The sequence below is a fragment of the Glycine soja genome, chromosome 20 (assembly GCF_004193775.1).
Source record: "Glycine soja cultivar W05 chromosome 20, ASM419377v2, whole genome shotgun sequence".
Classification (NCBI taxonomy): Eukaryota; Viridiplantae; Streptophyta; class Magnoliopsida; order Fabales; family Fabaceae; genus Glycine; species Glycine soja.
Window position 1 is genome coordinate 38,229,083 of NC_041021.1, and position 20,010 is coordinate 38,249,092.

General features: G+C 31.6%; 1 protein-coding gene across 2 annotated transcripts; it reads right to left on the bottom strand.

Annotated features, from left to right (window-relative positions):
• Positions 1-495: 495 nt before the first annotated feature.
• On the bottom strand, positions 496-10,962 carry LOC114403416. 2 transcript variants are annotated; one of them, XM_028366375.1, is made up of 16 exons: positions 10,828-10,962; positions 9,542-10,098; positions 9,011-9,254; positions 7,825-8,099; positions 7,252-7,395; positions 6,348-7,130; positions 6,126-6,220; positions 5,215-5,274; positions 5,001-5,089; positions 4,827-4,892; positions 3,430-4,044; positions 2,849-2,923; positions 2,630-2,700; positions 2,387-2,444; positions 1,705-1,948; positions 496-1,472 (listed from the first exon to the last, which is right to left on the bottom strand). In XM_028366375.1, exons 2-16 carry the CDS (start codon positions 9,961-9,963, stop codon positions 817-819), a joined length of 3,897 nt encoding a protein of 1,298 aa, XP_028222176.1. In that variant the 5' UTR covers positions 9,964-10,098; positions 10,828-10,962; the 3' UTR covers positions 496-816. The 2 variants fall into 2 exon arrangements, with proteins under 2 accessions (XP_028222176.1, XP_028222175.1); XM_028366374.1 differs by having other exon boundaries at positions 9,542-9,956; positions 10,828-10,961.
• Between the last annotated feature and the right edge of the window lie 9,048 nt (positions 10,963-20,010).

Here is a 20,010-nt window from a genome sequence, read left to right on the forward strand (position 1 = left end):
ATTTTTTATAAAAAATTCTTATTTCTTATTAGTTTTTTTAACAGAACTAACAACAAATAAAAAAATTTATTAAAAATCAAACATAAAATTTACTAATTTTTTAAAAATAAAGAAAAATAATCAAAAATTAAAAATAAAATTGTTATTATATCATAAAACAATAAGCTAAGAAAAAAATTATAAGAAAACAATTTTCGATTATTTATTAAGAACCATAAACATATATTTCACGTAATAAAAACAATAAAAAAATTAGTAATCCATCAATTATGTTTTTAACTAACATATTTTCGTTAATAATATGAAAATATCAAATTATTTTATTATTTACTTTATCTAGGATATTATATATTTACTTTAAAATCTTGCAAATAATAATAATAATCTTAATTTTATCATTTTCTTAAAAATTGACAATACAAATTTCATCATTTCTTTAAGAAGATAACATTTTTTTTTATTTAAAATCATATGAACTTAATACGAAAACAAAAGTAAATCTAAATGTCACATTGGTAATTACATATTTCGATTTTCGAAATCACCAACAGGATGATCAAAATTTTGTTGAAGAATGTAGTAGTTACAACCTAAAGAACTCTAGATCATATGAACAATTGACTACATTTTTCTTTTTCTCTAACCCTTTTTTTGGGTTTCTATCTTTGGTATTGTAGATAATAAGTATACAAAAAGAATGGACATAATTACAAGTTACAGTTATCAGAAGCATGAATTGTATAAGCAGCTTTCCACCTGTTCATAAATATCAAATCCTGCATGGGATTGGGAGCATATCGTATCTTGCATTCGTCTTCATAAAAGCATATTCAACCCAGACAGATCATCCATTGGTATGTCTAGGCCAATCGCATCACCTTGCAAACCATCATCCTCAATGGTCAGCAACCAAGAATCCAGGTCTTGAGGTCCATCAAGTTCATCACCTACACCTAGTTCTATGGAGTCTAATGTGATGTCCATGGGTTCCTCAGTTCCAATGGACAAATCATTAGTATTATAGTTATGAGATACAGACCCAACTTTACTTTTTCTGCTGCCATCACTGGAAACAAATTCATTAGAGCCACAAGCCAATTGATTCTCAGAGTTAGTATTTTCCATTAACTTGCTTAGAGATCCATTTCCAGAACTAGATAGTTGAGCTGTTTTTGGTTTGGACTTTGCTTTTGTTTTACGCTCACCCTTTGCAGAAGAACGACCACCTTTTGAAACAGAATTTCTCCCAGAAGAATTGTCCCTGGCTTGTTCACTCCTCTTTCCCTTTGCTCCACCTATTAAAGAACTACCAGGAGTTGATGCAGATCTCAGCAAAGGACTAGCACCAACATCATCAAGCAGCAGTTCCTTTTTCTTCCCTCTGTTTAGTATTGGTCCAGTCATAGCAAAATCCTGGTCGGAGGGATGGTCTAGATTTCCCAACACATCCTGCTCCCTGCAAGGAAAATAACCTGCAAGAGCAAAGGCCCAATCCATTACTCAATAAGAAACAAATTGGAAGTATACTACTAGTCAAAGAGATTTCAGAAAGAACAGAGATATAAATTAAGCAAAAAGCAATAACCTAAGGAAATTGTTTCTTGACAAACATGATGCCTCACTGCCTAGGCTCAATTTATTTGAGTACATGTATACCATAGCAAATACTTCCAAAACAATTAAAACATGGTTAAAGTAGGAAACCTGATGGTGCAGACTCTTGTTGAGAATTACGGGTTAGTGATAGATTTGCAGCAACAGCTGAACCAGTGTTGTCGGGAGCAGGAGCAGCAAACAGGACATCTTTAAAGAGAGGCTCCAAAAAGCAACTTTTCCCTGTTCCCTCAAATTTGCGGCATCTAGCAAGAGTCCTCTTCATAAAAGCCAGAGCAACTGGCCTTGAGACCTTAGAAAGTCCATATCTTGCAGCACTAGTTCCACGGGTGGCCTATCAAAATTATCAAGGGACATTTCAAGGTGCAAACCAGTTACCTTAACTCTTTCATGACAAAAGCACTATCACAGAAAAATTCTTAAAAAGAATAATCTAAGAGCACATGCCACATGCTTGGTAACACATGGGGGGGACACTAACCTTTATAATAAAAAATAAACTGTATCTCAATTACAAATAATCTGTCAAATAGCTCAATTCAATTGCCATTTGCAACTTGCAACAACATCCAAATTCTACAAATTACCAATATCAGTATATGTCAATGTATAACTGTGAAAACAGTTTTGTATTTTGTCTGTAAGGACTGTTAGCTGCTAACAGTCCTTACAGACAAAATACAAAACTGTTTTCACAGTTATACATTGACATATACTGATAACCAACATTGAACAAAGCAAAAGGAGAAAAGCACAGAAAAAAAAAATTTACCAGCTTTTTCTTATGAGCCAACTCAACAAGTTTGTCCATAGCAACTTGCTCAAGGGCTCTGCAAGTTAATACAATATATATATTAGCTATTGGTGAGGGTCAGTGTATAGATAAACAATATACAGACTACTTCTATAACAATTTATCAACATAGAAAGGATAACCAAATGAAACAATTTATCAACATCAAAAATATAATCAATTAATGAAACAAGATAAATTATATATTATCAAATATTGTACCCTTGTTCCATTTTTCTGCCTTGTTCTACTGCTTGAATAAGTTTCATAAAGCATTCTCTCTTTTTATTGACCTGCAAAATTGATCAAATAGAGGATAGGCAACCACGTAAATAAATAAATCAAGAATAACTAAAAATCATAAGCAGATTCCGCTCCCTAAACAATTGACTACCTTATATTTCAGCAGACATATCAATCATAAAACAAAAGAATCAAAACCTGTTGGAAGAGTCCCTTCTGTAATTGAATAATATCTTGATTAATAGCTTCACAATCTCCATCAGCAAGATCAGGCTTTTAGAAGACAATCATAAGGAGATCAGTAAGTAGTTGAAGCATTGATTTTTTAAAAATGAACAAAAAATTTATTATATTCAATAGTCAGCAAACTCTTTAAACATAATGTCCATCTGCTAGTACATAAAGATCATGTTCTGTGTGAAAGATTCAAGCATCACTAATGCTAAAAGATTAAATTAGGCATAGGCATATGAATAGTAAATCCCTAACAATATCAAACAAGAGTTATTAGGTTTGAAACATAAACAATGCACAGGCTAACTTTACAGTCCTGAAATTTAATTTAACTTAGATAATAAATAGGGGAAGTTAACGATAAAACCACAAATAGTTAATATCTCTAACAATCCAATTTCATGCATGGTGCGTTCATGCATGCATAGAATAGAAAGAAAGAAAAAAAGAGCAAAGACAGTTGTTGAAACATACAGAAAACCTCCCATATAAATAAACCACAAAGACCATTGGCTTTCTAAAGTTTCTTAAAATAAGAAGGTTACCACTGGTTCTGGATATAGGCCAACACTCTGTAGCTCCAGTAAGAGTTTATCCTCCATACTCATTTGCTCAAAATGGCGACTGAAAGATGCTGAACAAGAAACTCCATGCATACCCATTGACTCATCATTACCATTTTCAGATAACATGGACACCCTCTCAGTTTCTAGATGCAATGATCCCTGATTCATTTGCAGAAAAACACCAAGTTCTTGATCATGGATGTCTGTGCAACTAGTAAAGGTAGCATTCCCATTACAAGAAACCTTGTCAGAGTTGAATTCAAAATCCATCCTGATGCTGGATTGGTTCTCAACATCCTGAAAGTGACAAGCCACCTGAGGAGAGTCATCTCTTTCACAAAGAGAAGGCATATTTCCATCTTCAACAGTTTCTTCATCAATGATCAGAGCTGTCAATACTCTTTGATACAAAGGCACAAGTTTGTTTCCTTCTGAATCCATTTGTTGGCACAAAATACTAACATCCAGATGTTGACCAACCATGTCATCCATTGAGGATATCTCCTTGGAATCAGTTTGATTTACAATGCTTCTCTCTCTTGCTCTAGAGATAGAACTTTGTGACAGAGGGCTTTCCGTATGTGTAAGTCTATCCTGAGAATGTAAATGAAAGACAAATTTAAAAATTGGATGATTAACATTGAATTTTTAATTCAAATATAATTGAAAATGGTTAACTTTTGTAATAATTAATGTAAAAGTCATATCTAAGATGATTTTTGATTAGTTGATAATGTAAAAATCTTTACACTAACAATATAAACTCATTAACATTTCAGTTCATGTCTCCTATTTTGAAATTTAAGCGCCACATTTTTTCAATGTAGCATAATGACTTTAATCATCACATGCGATACTTTAAATAACAAATGGATCAGAACCTAAAATCTTCCTAAGAGAGAAATAGACAGATTTCATTAAGCATGTTCAGGAAGAGGTATTGATGCCATCAGCTGCACACTATTGACTCGTCTCAATTATGGGAGAGAATGAAATATCATAAAGACAGAAATCTCAGTGATCAAATTATATAAGAGGTGTTACCATGTCCATGCAATGAGATGCATCTTATTGGCTAATGTATATGATGCAAAAGAATGGAAGAATATTATGACAGAAAGTATAAAATGAGATAGTCCATTTAGAATTGATATTTAGATTGATTTACTTTGGAGGTCGTTCATGCAATCAACAAAATAAATGTACTCAAGCTAGATGGAAAGTCAAATCCAGATTGCAAGTTGCAACTAGGAAGAAACATGCTCAATAAAATAGTAGTTAAAAATTATTCCAAGTTTACCATGCCAATTGTTAGTTATGAGCTAACAAAGAGACAAAATACTGGAAATATGAAATATTAGCTTCTTATGCATTACCAGTGCATCACTTCCAATGCCTAGCATCTGAGACAAACATCTTAGATCAGCCTCTGTTGTTTTAACCTGATGCCAAGAATAACATAAAATGGTTAACATAAAAGGAGGGGAAAGCAATGCTTCCAGTAAGGGCCACATAAATTTCATAAAAGCAAATATAGTAAAAGCACCCACCAGCTGCTTCAAGTAGGACATGTCTTTCAAGCTGACAGGAGAAAAGATAGGTTCCAGTTTCTTCCAAAATGAACTAGAACAGCCAATATCTGCCAAGACCAAAAGCAACATATAAATGGAATTTTTTTAAATATATATGCATACACACCAAATGTGGCAACTGGCAAGTATAAAACTGCAAAAGCATAAACCAGTTTTGAGTTTAGTTACATACAGCTGGCATTGCTAGCAAAGTTAGCAGCAGCTAAAAGTTCCTCACGATCATCATCCTCCACTGGCGTTTCAGATGGTTTAGTACATTATACAAAAATTTCAAAGTGAATATGAACAAGCAATACGCAATCACATAAATCTTGTACACACAAAGTTTCCCAGAAAATACTAATGAGAATTAACTTGATAACTAACAGACCCCCTTTTAAACAGAGCAAGTATATAAAAGAGAAACAAGCAACAAACTCCTTTTGAGACACTTTACCATTAACTGAAATTTATTGGAAATAACAATTTTGTGGGCCTCTATTAGAGTAGTAGAAAAGGAGGTGCAGTATTCAACTGCACACTCACTTAACTATGACAGTTATCAAGTTAGTTAAGAGTTTGTTAGAAGGTTAGTTAGTAATAACTAACTGTTCCAGAGCTCTTGTAACAGAAATCAGTTGCAAATCATAATAACACTTTGTTTCCTGAAAGGTTTTTTCTCTCCTTTTCAATTTATCTCTTTTTCTTCTTCAGTTTTGTTAAGAACTCTTTTAGCCTCACTTCTTATTTAATGAGACCCGCTCATGATTTTGTAGCATTCAATAAATTTTAACTAATAGTATTGAGTGTGTTGCTGACACTCATAAAAGAAAACATCAGTGACGCGTGACAGAAGAAGTTAGGATTTAGCATATGATTTAGGGTTTTCTTCTGGAAGAATCAAGGGTAAAAAAGAGGAGGGGCATTAACAGATTGCAAGCAAAAGTATCAGGAGTTGGAAAGCATTATTAAGGTTTATATTAAAGTATCCAGATAGGTATAAAAAGATAAGAAATAAAATTTTATCATATTGACAAGTATAACATTTTAAATAATTCCATTTCATTTAATGCAATAAGTTGTTGCTCAAACAGATGGGTATACCTGCAATATCTGGGGAATTGTTAGTTGATGGATGACCAATACGAGTAATAGATTTCCTATCGCATGATTTCTTCAAAGGAGGACGCCCTGATTTACTGAAACAAAGACAGTTTTTAAAAAAGAAAAAGAAGAAAAAAAAAACACCACTAATCTTCTTTATTGTAGTGGGAAGGTGCCCCTTTTGTTTCCACTACCAAAAGAGAGAGAGAGAGAGAATTATACCTTCCATTCTTTTCAGAAGCAGGCTTCATATTTTTAATTGGCTTCATCAAGGTTGGAGTCTCTAACTTCTCTTTCATTGGTGAGATGCCATTCTTCAAAACTGAAGAGCCCCTACTACCCCTTCCCTGTCTACGCAGACCATCTCCAACCTCTTCCTTGTTGGGTATTTTTTTCTTTTTCGATGTTAACATGGAGGAACTTGTATTATAAGAATTATTTATGGCACTTCCATCAACTTCATTACTTTCCAATCCTTTCTCCATTTTACTTTCACCATTTTCTCCTGCACCAGATTCTTCACTTTCAGATAATTTGGTTGGGGATGAAACACTTTCATGTTTCATTTTCCCTGGGTGAATGCCACCGTTGATAGCACCATTGGAAATAAGAAATCCACTAGTTGCAGCAGTAGTCTTTCTGGTAATGACATCCGAAGGGGAACAACCTTCTAATGACGTATGCACTTCATCAGAACTTGGGACAGGGGATACCACATTTGCTCTTCGAGTGCGAGAAATTTTTTGGGGTCTCTGTCCAACCCATTGGGCCATAGGAGATGAAGATGATCCTACAGGCAAAGGACGCTTACGATTTATAGTACCACTTACTGAATGAGGCTTGTTCACATTTGAAGGTTGTTCCTCAGCATCAAGTATTTCAGAAGAACAAGGAACAGAAGATGAGTTTCCAGCCATCAAAGCACCAGTTCGAGGTGGCCTTGAAGCTTTTCCTTTTGTCAAAGTATGGATACCACCTGTATAATTATTGTTGCGAACATTAAACCTAGGAAAAAAAAATGAGATTAGTTTTAAAGTTGTAATATAATGTTATATTAGAGAATTAAAAGCTGTTTATAGCAAAGGACTATATAGATGCATCATGGATATGAATGACAGATACATACTTATTTCCTTTAAGCACAACCCGTTCCTTATTTGATCCATCCACTGAACCCCTTGACACCTTTTCTTGCTCATTATTGGCAGTCGTAAAAGTGGCAGGCACGGAAGCACCATCAAGCTTGCTATTACTGCCAGAATATCCTGATCTGTGAGAAACAGAATGTTGCAAAAAAGTTTATTCTTTGCTGTTATATGTTATTGAATACCAGTTATGTACTATCATTAAATGCCCCTTAGTAATAACATGTCCAGAAGTCAGTCCATCTCATATTACCCATCTTCGCAGCTTTTTACTCTTCTCCAATAAATATGTTTTTTTATGAAGGAAGTAATAACTGCATAAACACAAAATATTCCTAAAAATTCAATATGATCATTTGACTTGATAAGTTGATTTGCATGCATAAACACAAAATGTTCATAATTCAACACAATAAATTGACCTGATATGCACTAACATGTTCCATAACTCATGTTTACAGCTGGTGAGATCACTTTTCAGACCTCAGTAATCATTGCCATTTCTTGACAATAAGAGAAATCAGAAACCAAAGCATTTCATAAATTTTCATTACCTCAAACCTTGGGCATCAGAACCCTGCGGACCTGACTCATTAGCTAGCCTTATATGCATAACCTTTTTCAGCTCTCCTTCACCATCAATGGATCTGGCAACAACAGTACCCATGGAACGTTTTCTTTTCATTTTTCTATCCCATGTTTCTCCACCTGGTAATCTTCGAATCTTCTCTTCAAAAATATCACAGCCTCTGCTACCATCCTTGATGTTGTCTCTATCCTTTCCCATGGCCAAGGGCTGCCTTGCAAAGCTATTACTTAGTCCTTCAGCCTAGTATTTTTCCAACAAAACATATATAGAGTCAATATGAATGTTGAAAAAAATGAAGTTAAGATAAGGCAGAAGAATATGTAGCAATTAGGATTTAGGTAAAGAATAAATAAAAAGAACATGGCATGGTCAGTATCCAAGAAAAAGAAAAACAAAGCAGCAATTAGTTATCAATGATTGTTTACAATAAGTGATGGCCTTCAACAAGTCAGACATGCAATACAAAATATTTTAAGTCAAGTTCCTCCAGATATTTACAACAAATATATTGACAGCAGAGGTACAGTTAAAAATAAGAGTACATCTGTTAGTATTTCTGCAAGCAGAGAATCTCTTGCTTCTTGATTGTAAAATTTCTCTATTTATGTTCCTTTACGGCCTTCTTATACATACATGTTTTAATGCTTGGTGTTGGTCAGTCTGTTAGTCTCTTCCAAAGACACAATCCCCTACCTTGGTTCCTCCTTTGCTTGTGTTTCCTTCTTAAATAGTGATTATTGGAAATATCAGATATCTAACTTGGCACATCCTCAACCAAAACCGTTAAAATTCAGTCATATGGATCCTTATTAAAATTAAAATGCCTGATAAGGTTGCAACATTAAATATCCCAGTGTTCCACTCAGGTCAATTACCATAGTATGTCATCCAAATCTTCAGAGAAACACATGCATGTGCAACAAATATATATATATATATATATATATATATATCCAGAATCAAGAGAAGATTATTACCATGCTATACCTTACCCAATTTAACTCCTATGCACCAGAACAATTCTATTTTAAGTTTTGGTACAATTGGAATTCTATTCTCCTAATAAGGTTTACAATGAAAAATGCAATAATAAGTAATTGACATGTTGCTACAGGAAATGCAACAGTTAATTAAAAACACTGGCTACAAACCCGTGTCTCAGCAACTGATGTACGGATGCGCTTATTCAGAATGACATTCTTAGGTCTGTTCTCTGGTCTTTGATTCACAAGCTCTGATGGTCTTCGATGAGTCTGACTTCCCATCTTCGAGAAGTGAGATCCACCCAGCCTTTCATTTGGCACCAAATCGTTCCAAAGTTGCTTCTTTAAGCTTACAGCCTCCCAACATTTGTTCAATTTGTCTAAAGATTCATCCAACCTTTTTGATCTATATCTGAGAGGAATCTTAAAACTTCAGAACAGAGGACTACTCAAGTGACAATAAACAAACTTCAAGTCATCAGTTTTTAAACAGTTTTCAGGACAATTAGTCAAAATAAATTCCAAAAACAGAGAAGGAAAAGAAAAACTAATAACATGATAGGCATTCAGCTATACATGCAGCAAACGCAAGCTCTTTGTGACATAATTGATTGAAAGTTATATTGAATGGGGAGAAAGATTAGATTGGTGTGACTTTAAGAAAGAATTAATGGTATTGTATAAAGTTCCTCAAACTACCTAGCCCTGACAGAAGCCTCTTGTACACTTGCTTTGAATCGTTTTAGTTCCTCAGTAGCCACTGGAGGGGGAGCCTTCAGATTAGCAGTTCCAAAAGCACAATCTTCAAGAATATTTCCAAAAGATATCCCCAGGACTCGTCTTAACTCACCTGACCTAGTATATTTTTGATCTCCCATGGTTATTGGATCTAACATTAAACATTGAGCAACAGAAGCCAAATCCCCTGCTGATGTGGAATTCCCCCGCGACATATTAGCACCCGAAATAAACATCTGCCCCTCATTACCCTCACGAAAGCTTGTAGACCTGTCCAAAGTGCCATTCGTCAAATTCCCTCTCTGCCCATTTGTAAAACTCCCCTTGAAAGCCAATTCGTCTGATTTAGCTGCACTTAAATCAAATCTAGTATTTCCTGCCATACGACAGTGTTAACTAAACATATATCCAGCGTCTTCCACCATACTTTCTCTTAGCAACTCAAACAGTAAAGGATCTCTTAACAGCAAGCCATTAAACCATAAACAAGTACGAGTAATCAGATACTTGAAATGTATCTGCAATAAGTCAATAACCACGAACTATAATCAATACACAACTTTATACAATTTCAACCCGCACTTAAGATCACTGACACCATGTACACCTCAAAAAAAGTGACCCAATGGTTAATGCCACACCACGCCTTACCAAGATGCACAAAAATGTTGACAAACCTTGCAGAAACTCAAACTACTTTTTACATACAAAACAAACCACATAACTGTACAAAAACTGCAGAACCATAAAATATAAGCGGCTTTAACTTAAAGATACAATAAAAAAACCGGATGAAAATAAACCTTATTTTGCTCATGCAATACATAACAATGCTATGCAATTACAGATAAACTAAAATTACAGTAAACGAGTGTTGGCGTGGTTCCTCGGCACACAGAAGTTACTGAACAAAACGCACATTGCTGAAAATAACGAAGCAATAACAGTTCGAAGTTTGAACCAACGAGCTTGAGTGTAAAACAACGAAGAATGAGAAGATAATGGAATTCAGCTAAAAGAACGCGCGAGCAAAAGGATTCGAAATTCAAAATTGCCACCCGAAAACAAAATTCAAGCGAGCGAAAAACACTCGCAACCTCAGAATCCGAATCCCCCAAAAAAAAACAAAAAACAAAAAAACTAGGGTTCGATGAAATGCAAGCAAAATTGGAGCAGTGTGAGGGAAGCAGAGAAAGAATTGAGGAAAGGGGGAATGCAGAGAGAGTGGAAAAGCGGCGAGAGAGTACCTGCATTGACCAGAGGATTGAGGAGGAGATCGAATTGTAGAGAGAGAAAGAGCATGGAAGAAGAGAGAAGCTGAGGTTCGTTTGGGGGTAAATTGGAGTGGTGGAGAAGAGAGAAAGGGTCCCGCAAGATTTACGAAATCAGGGCCCTTTATCCGATTTGGGAAATGTGGTCACCGTCAACTCCACGGTTGACAATCGTTTATCTCCCAAAATTACTTATGCTGGGAAGAAAATTAAAAAAAAGGGTTAAATTTCCTCTCCTAAACAAGAATATGCATTTTGATTTTAGGAAGAAAAAAATTGATGGATAGAGTTAGTTACTTTGTTGAAAAAATATAAGATAGTTTTTTAAAAAATTATTTAATTAAAAAAATAAAAATTTAAATCGTTGAAAATTAATCATTAATTTATTTGAGTTAGTATAAAAATATATAATAATATATAAATTTTACTAAAATATTTTTAAATTATAATATTGTTGATTTATTTTAAGACTAATGTTAGCATGGCCATAAGTGGTATATGGTGCAACAGTTTTAATTAACATTAGATTCATATAGTCATTGTCATTATTTCATACATCCTTCACACAGGTTTTTTTTTTTTTTTCCTAATAATCTCTGAGCCTTCAGAGTCTCTCACCTCCTTTATAGTTGGCGGCCATTGTAGCATCACTCTTAAAATCGATGGCCATCACAAAGGAGGTTGCACTCTCCAATCTCTACATCTTCATCGAGGAACCCAATCTCTGCATCGAGATTTCAATCATGAAATGACATTTTTTTTGGATAAATACCTATTTGATTAGACAAAACCCATAAGGCATATCTTTCCTTGCTCACCAACACCACATATTCAACTCGTTGTCCAATATCGACACCTTCCCCATCACACACCACATTCAACTCTTTGTCCAATATCCACATTTTCTTTACCAACACCACATTCAGTTCCTTCCCCGGATCCCACACTTTGTCCACCAAAGGGAATATAATATCACCAAGTAAAGGAACAAAATATTACACATTATCAAATTTTTCATTTACAATTCTCCCACTACATATTTATCCACATGATCAAAGTCATCATATACCTCTTTCATAACCTGCCTACCTCACAAGCCACTCCAACTTCTAAACTTCACACATATGCTTACTCACACTGACTTCCATAACCAATAAGCATTATCACCTTGGTTGAACTCATGATATTAGTTATATCCCCTATCATTTATAGGAATATGTTAACCTTATAGTATGCATAGTTGGGCAACTCCAAAGCATCCTTGCCTTCAGCTAACTCATTAAGCGCACTTCCAAACGACCTTATTCACATGACTTAGGCTTAATCTAGCACAACATATTTACATGACCTTTGTTCCCTAACTCTTTAACAATACATAAGAGGTCATGTATTAACAATTAAAACCTTAAATGGGTGTCTTATCTACCCTGATACTACAAATAGGGTACTTTCACAAAACACCCCATGTAAAGGAATACATCTACAATATACATTTTCTTGCCCAAGAGAAAACACTACTACAAAAATGATTTTTAACAACGTTGAATCTAAGACAATTTTTCCAAAATTGTCATCGTCCAAAACCTAGTGGTAGTTTTGTAAATAATTGAATCCTTTTAACAACGGTTTTTATAAAAATCGTTATAGAAATCAAGTGTTCCATGATGGTTTTTTTAAAAACCGTCTTTGAAATCAATAGGAATCAAATGTTATTATTCTTGTGTTCTCTCAGTCTCTCTCACACTCATCTTGAACCTATATCTCTCGTGCCCTCTCTCTTTCTGCCATGTGTCGTCGTCGAATCCCTCATCCTGCACTATTGTCACCATTGTAGCTTCCTCACTTCAATTTCTCTCTCCCTCACTGTGTGTCAACGGCGCTAGATCTATTATCAATGGCGTTGGAACTCCTATTCGAGGAGTGTGTGGATTTCCTCGAGGCGATGCCATGGATGGAAGAGGAAGATAAGTGAGTGGTGAGATTAATCCTTTTTCTTAGCAAGGAAGAATTGAAGGAACTCATTGCTAGGGTTTTTCCTTTGGGAGAGGACTCATGTGAAGCAATGCTGGAAGGATTGATTTCCTTGGCGATGAATAGTTACGACAACACACTATTTCTTTTGACATGTTAATTAATTACAAATACAAGGTTTATTTTATTTCTTTATTACTACAAGCAAATCATATGGCTTCTTCATTTCAATGTCTTCCCTGTTTATTTTAGGCCCCGAAGAAAAAAGGCATAAGCTGCAAAGTGGGTTGAACCTCATGTGGAAACCATTAAAACTATAAAACCTCCATTTTTATATCTTTTGGTTATATGTTATGCCTTGTTAGGGATGCATCTATGTATGTGGTAATGTAATGATGACCAAAAGGCATGCACTTTTAATTAGTTGATTACTGCAATTACTGTGTCCTATGGCTAGATATTGGAATTATTTCACAATTTATTTGTTTTTCCCTCATCCTAATAATATGACATCCATTTGGTAATTTCCTTGTTTGTAAGAAGCTTCTAGGTTTTCTTAAATACCCAGTCAAATTAAATTATTTTCTTTCTCACTCGTTCTCTTTTTTCAACTGAAGAAATGGGTCACGACTGAAAAAAAATAGTGGTTTATGGCGAAGACAAATGTTGAACCTCATGTGCAATTATTGACCACAAAAACTGTTGAAGTTTACGAGGCAACAAAGAATGCAATTTCCCCCACTTAAGTAAGGCAAATCCTTATTATCAGGAATGAACCTCTTCAATTCATCCTTATGGTTTGTTTGTTGATTTTAAGGTATTCACTACTAGTTGACAAAAAGCTATAAAGTTCAACAAGCCATACATTGATCGAATTGTTATTGTAGCTAAACCTCGTGTTGATAAAGTACAAGTAGTTTTGAAGCCCCACACAAAGGATGTGTTATTTGTGTTTATAGAAAGTTTTTGAAATCAGCTACTACATATCATTGTCAGGTTTTAGACTTCATCTTCTTTTTGAGATATTGAAAAAATTATGCAAATCCTTATTGTATTTTCCATTATTCATTGTTGACATCAATGATTTTATTTTTTTTGTATTTTTTATTACATTTATTCATGTTGCATTGTTGTCAGGTTTTAGTCTTTGTCTTTTGAAATTTATAGTTGCCCATTTGTGCAATTAGCTTAGGTTGTTTATAAAAGAGTAAATATAGTGAAAACCAACTTGATATTGTTGCAACACTAAATTTATATATTTATTAATTTTAGGGGGCAATATGAGTGTATGCTCATGACTACTACATGCTAAAATTTCATACTCAATTTGGAGATCATAACATGATTTAGACATAATTGTGATGTTGCTTAAGACAAATTTGGTTAAAAGTGTTTCTGAAGTTCCCTTTCATTTATCATAGTGTGATTGTCATATATAGAACTAGGATTTTATTTTGTTGACTATATATTCACTAAATTTCATGTCAGTTATAGGACTTGGAATAACCTTTTCCTTCAATGCTAATGCATTAGTAAAAAGTCTTGTTAACTTTTCTAAGTATTGTTTAATGAAAACATGTTAAAAATTAGGTCTGGTATTGTATAAGGATAAATTGCAACTTTTTGAGTATTGATTTTTTTTTTATTTCATGAAGGTCCAAGCTTCTGTCCAAGACACTGAAAAAGCACAAGCTTACTAGACCTATTGCTACTAAAGAGTTGGAATGATTTGTAGTATGCAATGAATAATTTTATGTGTCCTGATTAATACTACTAAAATTGGCAATGATCAGTTGATTTGGCAAGTATATTGTCAATTTTGCACTTTTTCAAGCCTCTACACTCTTGGTTTTACCTATTATTTTAGTGGCTAAAGTGTTTTCAGGACAATCTTTTAAATGTATTTTTCAAAATCCATATGTTGATTCGTTTTTTGTTGATCTGTATGTCCTTTTGATATATGTGCATGTGTGATTGAAACTTATTACTAATATACTTTTTTTATTGTTTGCAGTAGCAAAAAAGTGAATAAACCTACTCGAAATAATCAAAGGATAAATGCTAACTTATTTACATGTTTTCATGTTTGTTACAACAAAATAAATTCTTTGAGATAATTCTGCACAAAGCTACCAGCAAAAGTGGACTAGTATATTCTTTTTCCTTATTTTTATTTCTTCCGTTTCTATTATAATGTAATCATTATTGTGAGTATAATGTGGTATATTAAATTTCGGCAATGTGATGTACATATTGTGCAATGAATTACCACTATGGATAAGTCTATACATAAAATTTTAGGGGCCAAAAAATGCGGTTTTACCAATTGTGTTGTTGCAATGCTACTACAAAGGTAGTCATGTCTGCTGCTCCAATGAATTTAACTCCTACTAATCTAAAGTTGATTGGAAAATGCCCTGCCATACTTGATTCCTTTCCATATCCTTTATTTTTTAGGTAGTTCTCGTATAAGTTATTAACATTATGCTTGCCACATTCAATTCAAGGTCTAATTCATTTTGTTTTTCTTTCTACATGTGTGGGCATTTGTTACTCTTTTTGTGTCATTTACAATATGCACTGCTAGGTAAATCTGCACTACAAGAAAAATGATATATAGCTACACACACTTTTACCACCAACTAGTTGACTTGCAAATTTTTACAAGATGTTTTAATCAATTTTTTATTCTCTATACTTATTTTCTATTTCTTATTCTATTCTTCTTCTTTTCTTTGAAGATTTTGAAGTTGGCACCAAAGGAAAGTGATTCAGATTTTTATATTTGTTAGTTTGTTACTTGTACATAATAATAAGACAAATTATAGTTTCTTTCTTAAAGGCACTTCAAATTTACTATTGTATTCAAATAGGATATCTTATGCACAATAAAAATTCATAATGTACAATATCTTTGAGTTGTAGTTTTACATGAACAAGAATAGAGATTAGTTGTAAAAGACTAATCAAGGGTCAAACTGTTGATTTTTTTAATAATCAAGTTTCTTATTTCTTCTATAGGAAAATGTGAACCTTCATGAGAATAATATTGGGCACTAGATTTTACCTGCTAAGGTAATAATATTGGGTACTTTGCTTTTTCATTGGATTGGAAGTATAATAATTAAGTTTGATGCATGATCAAATTTATCATTGATTCTTTATTGCCATTTTGAAAGTCAGGTCCCCATTCTAGTTGTTATGATATTAAGACCAACATTCTAAAAAAAAAGATAGTGAAATTAAACATATATACTGTGAGTGTGACATGTAATTGTAAGTATAAAGACTTGAAGTTAGCCTACTGGAGGATACTAATGAGGAGAGAGCAAACAAATGGAAGCACCACATTCAAAGGATGCTCAAAGTTTAGTTGAATTTTGAAATGTAAAAATAATGCATTGACCAATGTTTGACTATGTTTCATATTGTACATGTCATTTACAACATATTTATTGATATTAATTAATTTATAATTTGGTTTTGACTGCCTAAAGTTGTTTATTGTATTTGTTTTTTGTCTGGATTGCATGAATTTGTTTATTATAGGTTGGGTTGATTATAAAACAAAATAAATATTTTAAAAAAATTACAAAATATGACAGTTTCAGGACAATCGTCATAGAAAACTCCATATTCTACAATGATTTTGTAGAAAATCGTTATTGATGTTGAGTTTTCTATGACAGTTTTTTTTTTATAAAAAAAACCATCATAAAACTATATGTAATTTTTTCTTTTTTGCATAACGCAACATATTTTGTGACAAGTTTTAAAACCATCATTGAAAGCAGTTCATATTCAATTATAATAAATATTACCTTATTTGTAGTAGTAAAAAAAATATAATTAGCAAACCTTAATTGTTATTAATGTACAAGACACTTGAAAAAATATTAATAAAAAATCTCACAACAACAATGACAATACCATCAACCTTATCTCACAATAACCCACATGTTATCCCTGACATCACAATAACAAATAAAAAACAATAAACCCTAGAAAGATAGTAAACCCATGTGCATCCATTACAAATGACCTATTGTTACATAAAAACCTACAAATAGAGACACATTTATGCCATGCTTCACCCACGACATCACACTTCATTTTTAAGTGACAACAAATTATGTATAAGTACCCAAGGTTCAAACCAAAAAAATTGTTGTAATGAAGATTTCTCACTTGTTTGAGGTGTTTCTCAAACTCTTCATCCTTTTAAAGGATCACAACCTAAGTACAAATCTCAACTACTTTCTAAAACAAATCCCTTTGAATTGAGTAGTATGTTGATCAAGTCAATATACACATTCATAACAATTTTAACTTTAAAAAAATTAATGTTTAACCAATAACAATAGAAAACATATGGCATCCTATCCTATTCGACATCTAAATGACAATCAGGTGGACACAACTTGTATAATCACTTACCAAATGTGAGTTAAGTCCAATGACAATTTTGATGATAAAAAATTGACGAGACTAAAACTAGACATTAAAATTTTAGAGAAACTATAAATTGGATTTAAAATTTTGAAAGGGATGAAAAACTTAAATAAAACTTAATTATATGTTGTAATTTAAAAGAAAAAAAGTACACATAACTCACATTGAGAATCCTAATTTTTCTTAGTTATCATTCTTATTGTGAGATAAGAGTTATTTAAGGATGCACCATATAATTAAAGGTTATTTAAGGATCCTTAAAATTTACATTATTAAAAAAATGCAATTCTTATTACTATGCAAATAATATTTCATTTTTTTTCTATACAAATTTAAATTATTGTAATAAATATTTTATAATTATTGTCTTTAAGAATTTCTTTTACTGGACTCGATATATATTACATTTATCTTTTTTACTTTGTTATATAATATTTAAACACTAAATAAGAGAAAAAAATGAGTAGTATTTAATAAAAAATATTTATTAGATTAAAAATATAAAAAATCACAGATACTTTAAATTTGAGTAATTGGAATATTTAATGTTTAAGTATTATAATTAATCATTTTTCTGGTACAATAATGATAAAGAAATTTAAACTTATAATTATACAAATTATTTAATGTTTTCATTACTTAATCATGGGTATTTTTGTAAACGAAATCTTTTTCCATTATTAGGAATTATGTTTCTTGGAATTATATTTCTCAAAAACCATGTTTCTTAGGAATGCCATAAATATGTTTAATATATCTAAAATATGTTCAGGAATGAGATACACCCCTTCTCATACTTAATTAAAAAATTATTAAGAACGTTAAACTTTTAGGAATAATTTTTAAAATATGCATATCAAACATAGGAATAACTTAACATTTTCAACCTAAAATTTATGAGAAACTTAAGAAAAAGCTCAACCTAAAATTTATGAGAAACTTAAGAAAAAAAACTTAATCTTAGTGACCAATGTAAAAAAAGTAGAGACTTGAATATTTTTTAATTCTTGTAAAATGGCGTTTTAGTTTTAGTCCTTTTTTTTTCATCTTCTAAATTTTGAAATCAATATTTTTGGTTCATGTAAAATGAGTAAATTTTAATCATAGTCTTTGTGTAAAGTTCTTTGATTTTTATCCTTAAAACATATCAAATCACTATTGACGGCGCATAACATTTATTTCAATAAAGAAATAATATTTATTTTATGGAGTTAGCAATTTCCTTGAAAGTGTTACATGCAGACATGGTACGCTGACATTAACGAGTGTAATATGAAATATACATTTGATTTTTGAGGCCTAAAAAGAAAATGTTAAAGGGATATTTTTTTATAAAAATTTTAAAGAGACTTAGTATATTTTATAAAATATCAATTTTTATATTAATTTTTTAACTTTTTTAACTGCAAAATCATTTATGAGAGTTTTATAATCAAGCAATTTTAATACTTCACTTTCAAGGAATTCTCATTATTCTTTATAAATATTAGTAAAAATATGAAATAAAAAACAATATTTTCTCAAAATAATTCAGAAGGGTCATTGACCTATATATGTTATAGTCAGAGTCGTATATAGAGATTATAAGACTTAAAATAAAATTTACTTCAAATTTTAATTTAATACACTTTGCTAATTTTTTTAAAAAAAATTGTGAGTTGCTATTTTAAATATTATTCAAATTTCAAATTGACTCAATTAAAGATTTAAATTAATTTATGTATGCAAGATATCAACATGAAATAAAATTTTAACTAAATGTGTGATCTTATAATCAATATTTTTCACCAAAATATCTTTTTTTATATATCAACCATAGACATTAAATTTAAAATTTATACTAATTTCAATAGATTTTTTTAGGTGAAGGAGAGGTTAAATATAAAATAGATATAAAATAAATTTTTTTAACATTTTGAAATAAAATTAAAATTTTAGATAAATGATTTACGATGACCATTACATTCATAACTTAAGATTATATAGTCTTATTAATGAAAAAATGATTACAAGTAATAAATCATATCTTAACAAAATCAAACAAATTAAAGTAACAATTATATGTTAGCAAAATGATTACAAATAATAAATCATATATTAACAAAATGACTATTATCTACCGATTACTCCACTAATTTAGCATCAATTATTCACTTTAAAAATTCACTTCAAGTCTTTGAAAGTATGCAAAGATAGCAAGAAAAAGAGAGAAAAGATGATAGAACTAAACAAATTAAAGTAACAATTATATGTATACAATTTTAAAATATTTGATCCGTTATAACTTAGAAGTAAAAATCAAACATATAATTTTAATTAGTTTTATTCTTTCCATTACAATTTTATAAGCACTTAAAATAAGTAAATTTGTCTTTTGATTTCTTAATTTAGGAGGTAATAGTGCATGTATCTTAGGGGGGGGGGGAAACAATTCTTAAGTTAGACTTTGTTTATTTTTCAACCGATAGTTTGTTTCTTTTTCTCTCTTACAATGAATCATGGATTACAAAAAAAATCTGAAACAAGCCAATTAATAATTATTATAATAATCAATTATACAATGATACATGTTATTCCAATTATAATCACTATCAATGCTAATAATAATCTGCAAGCAATCCCTTTTTTTTGGGTGTGTAACAATTAGCTACGATTCTAATTCGAAAGAGAGATTATAATATTACATTTTTTTTTTCTGAGTAGACTGTAATATTACATAGTAACTAGTATATTGAA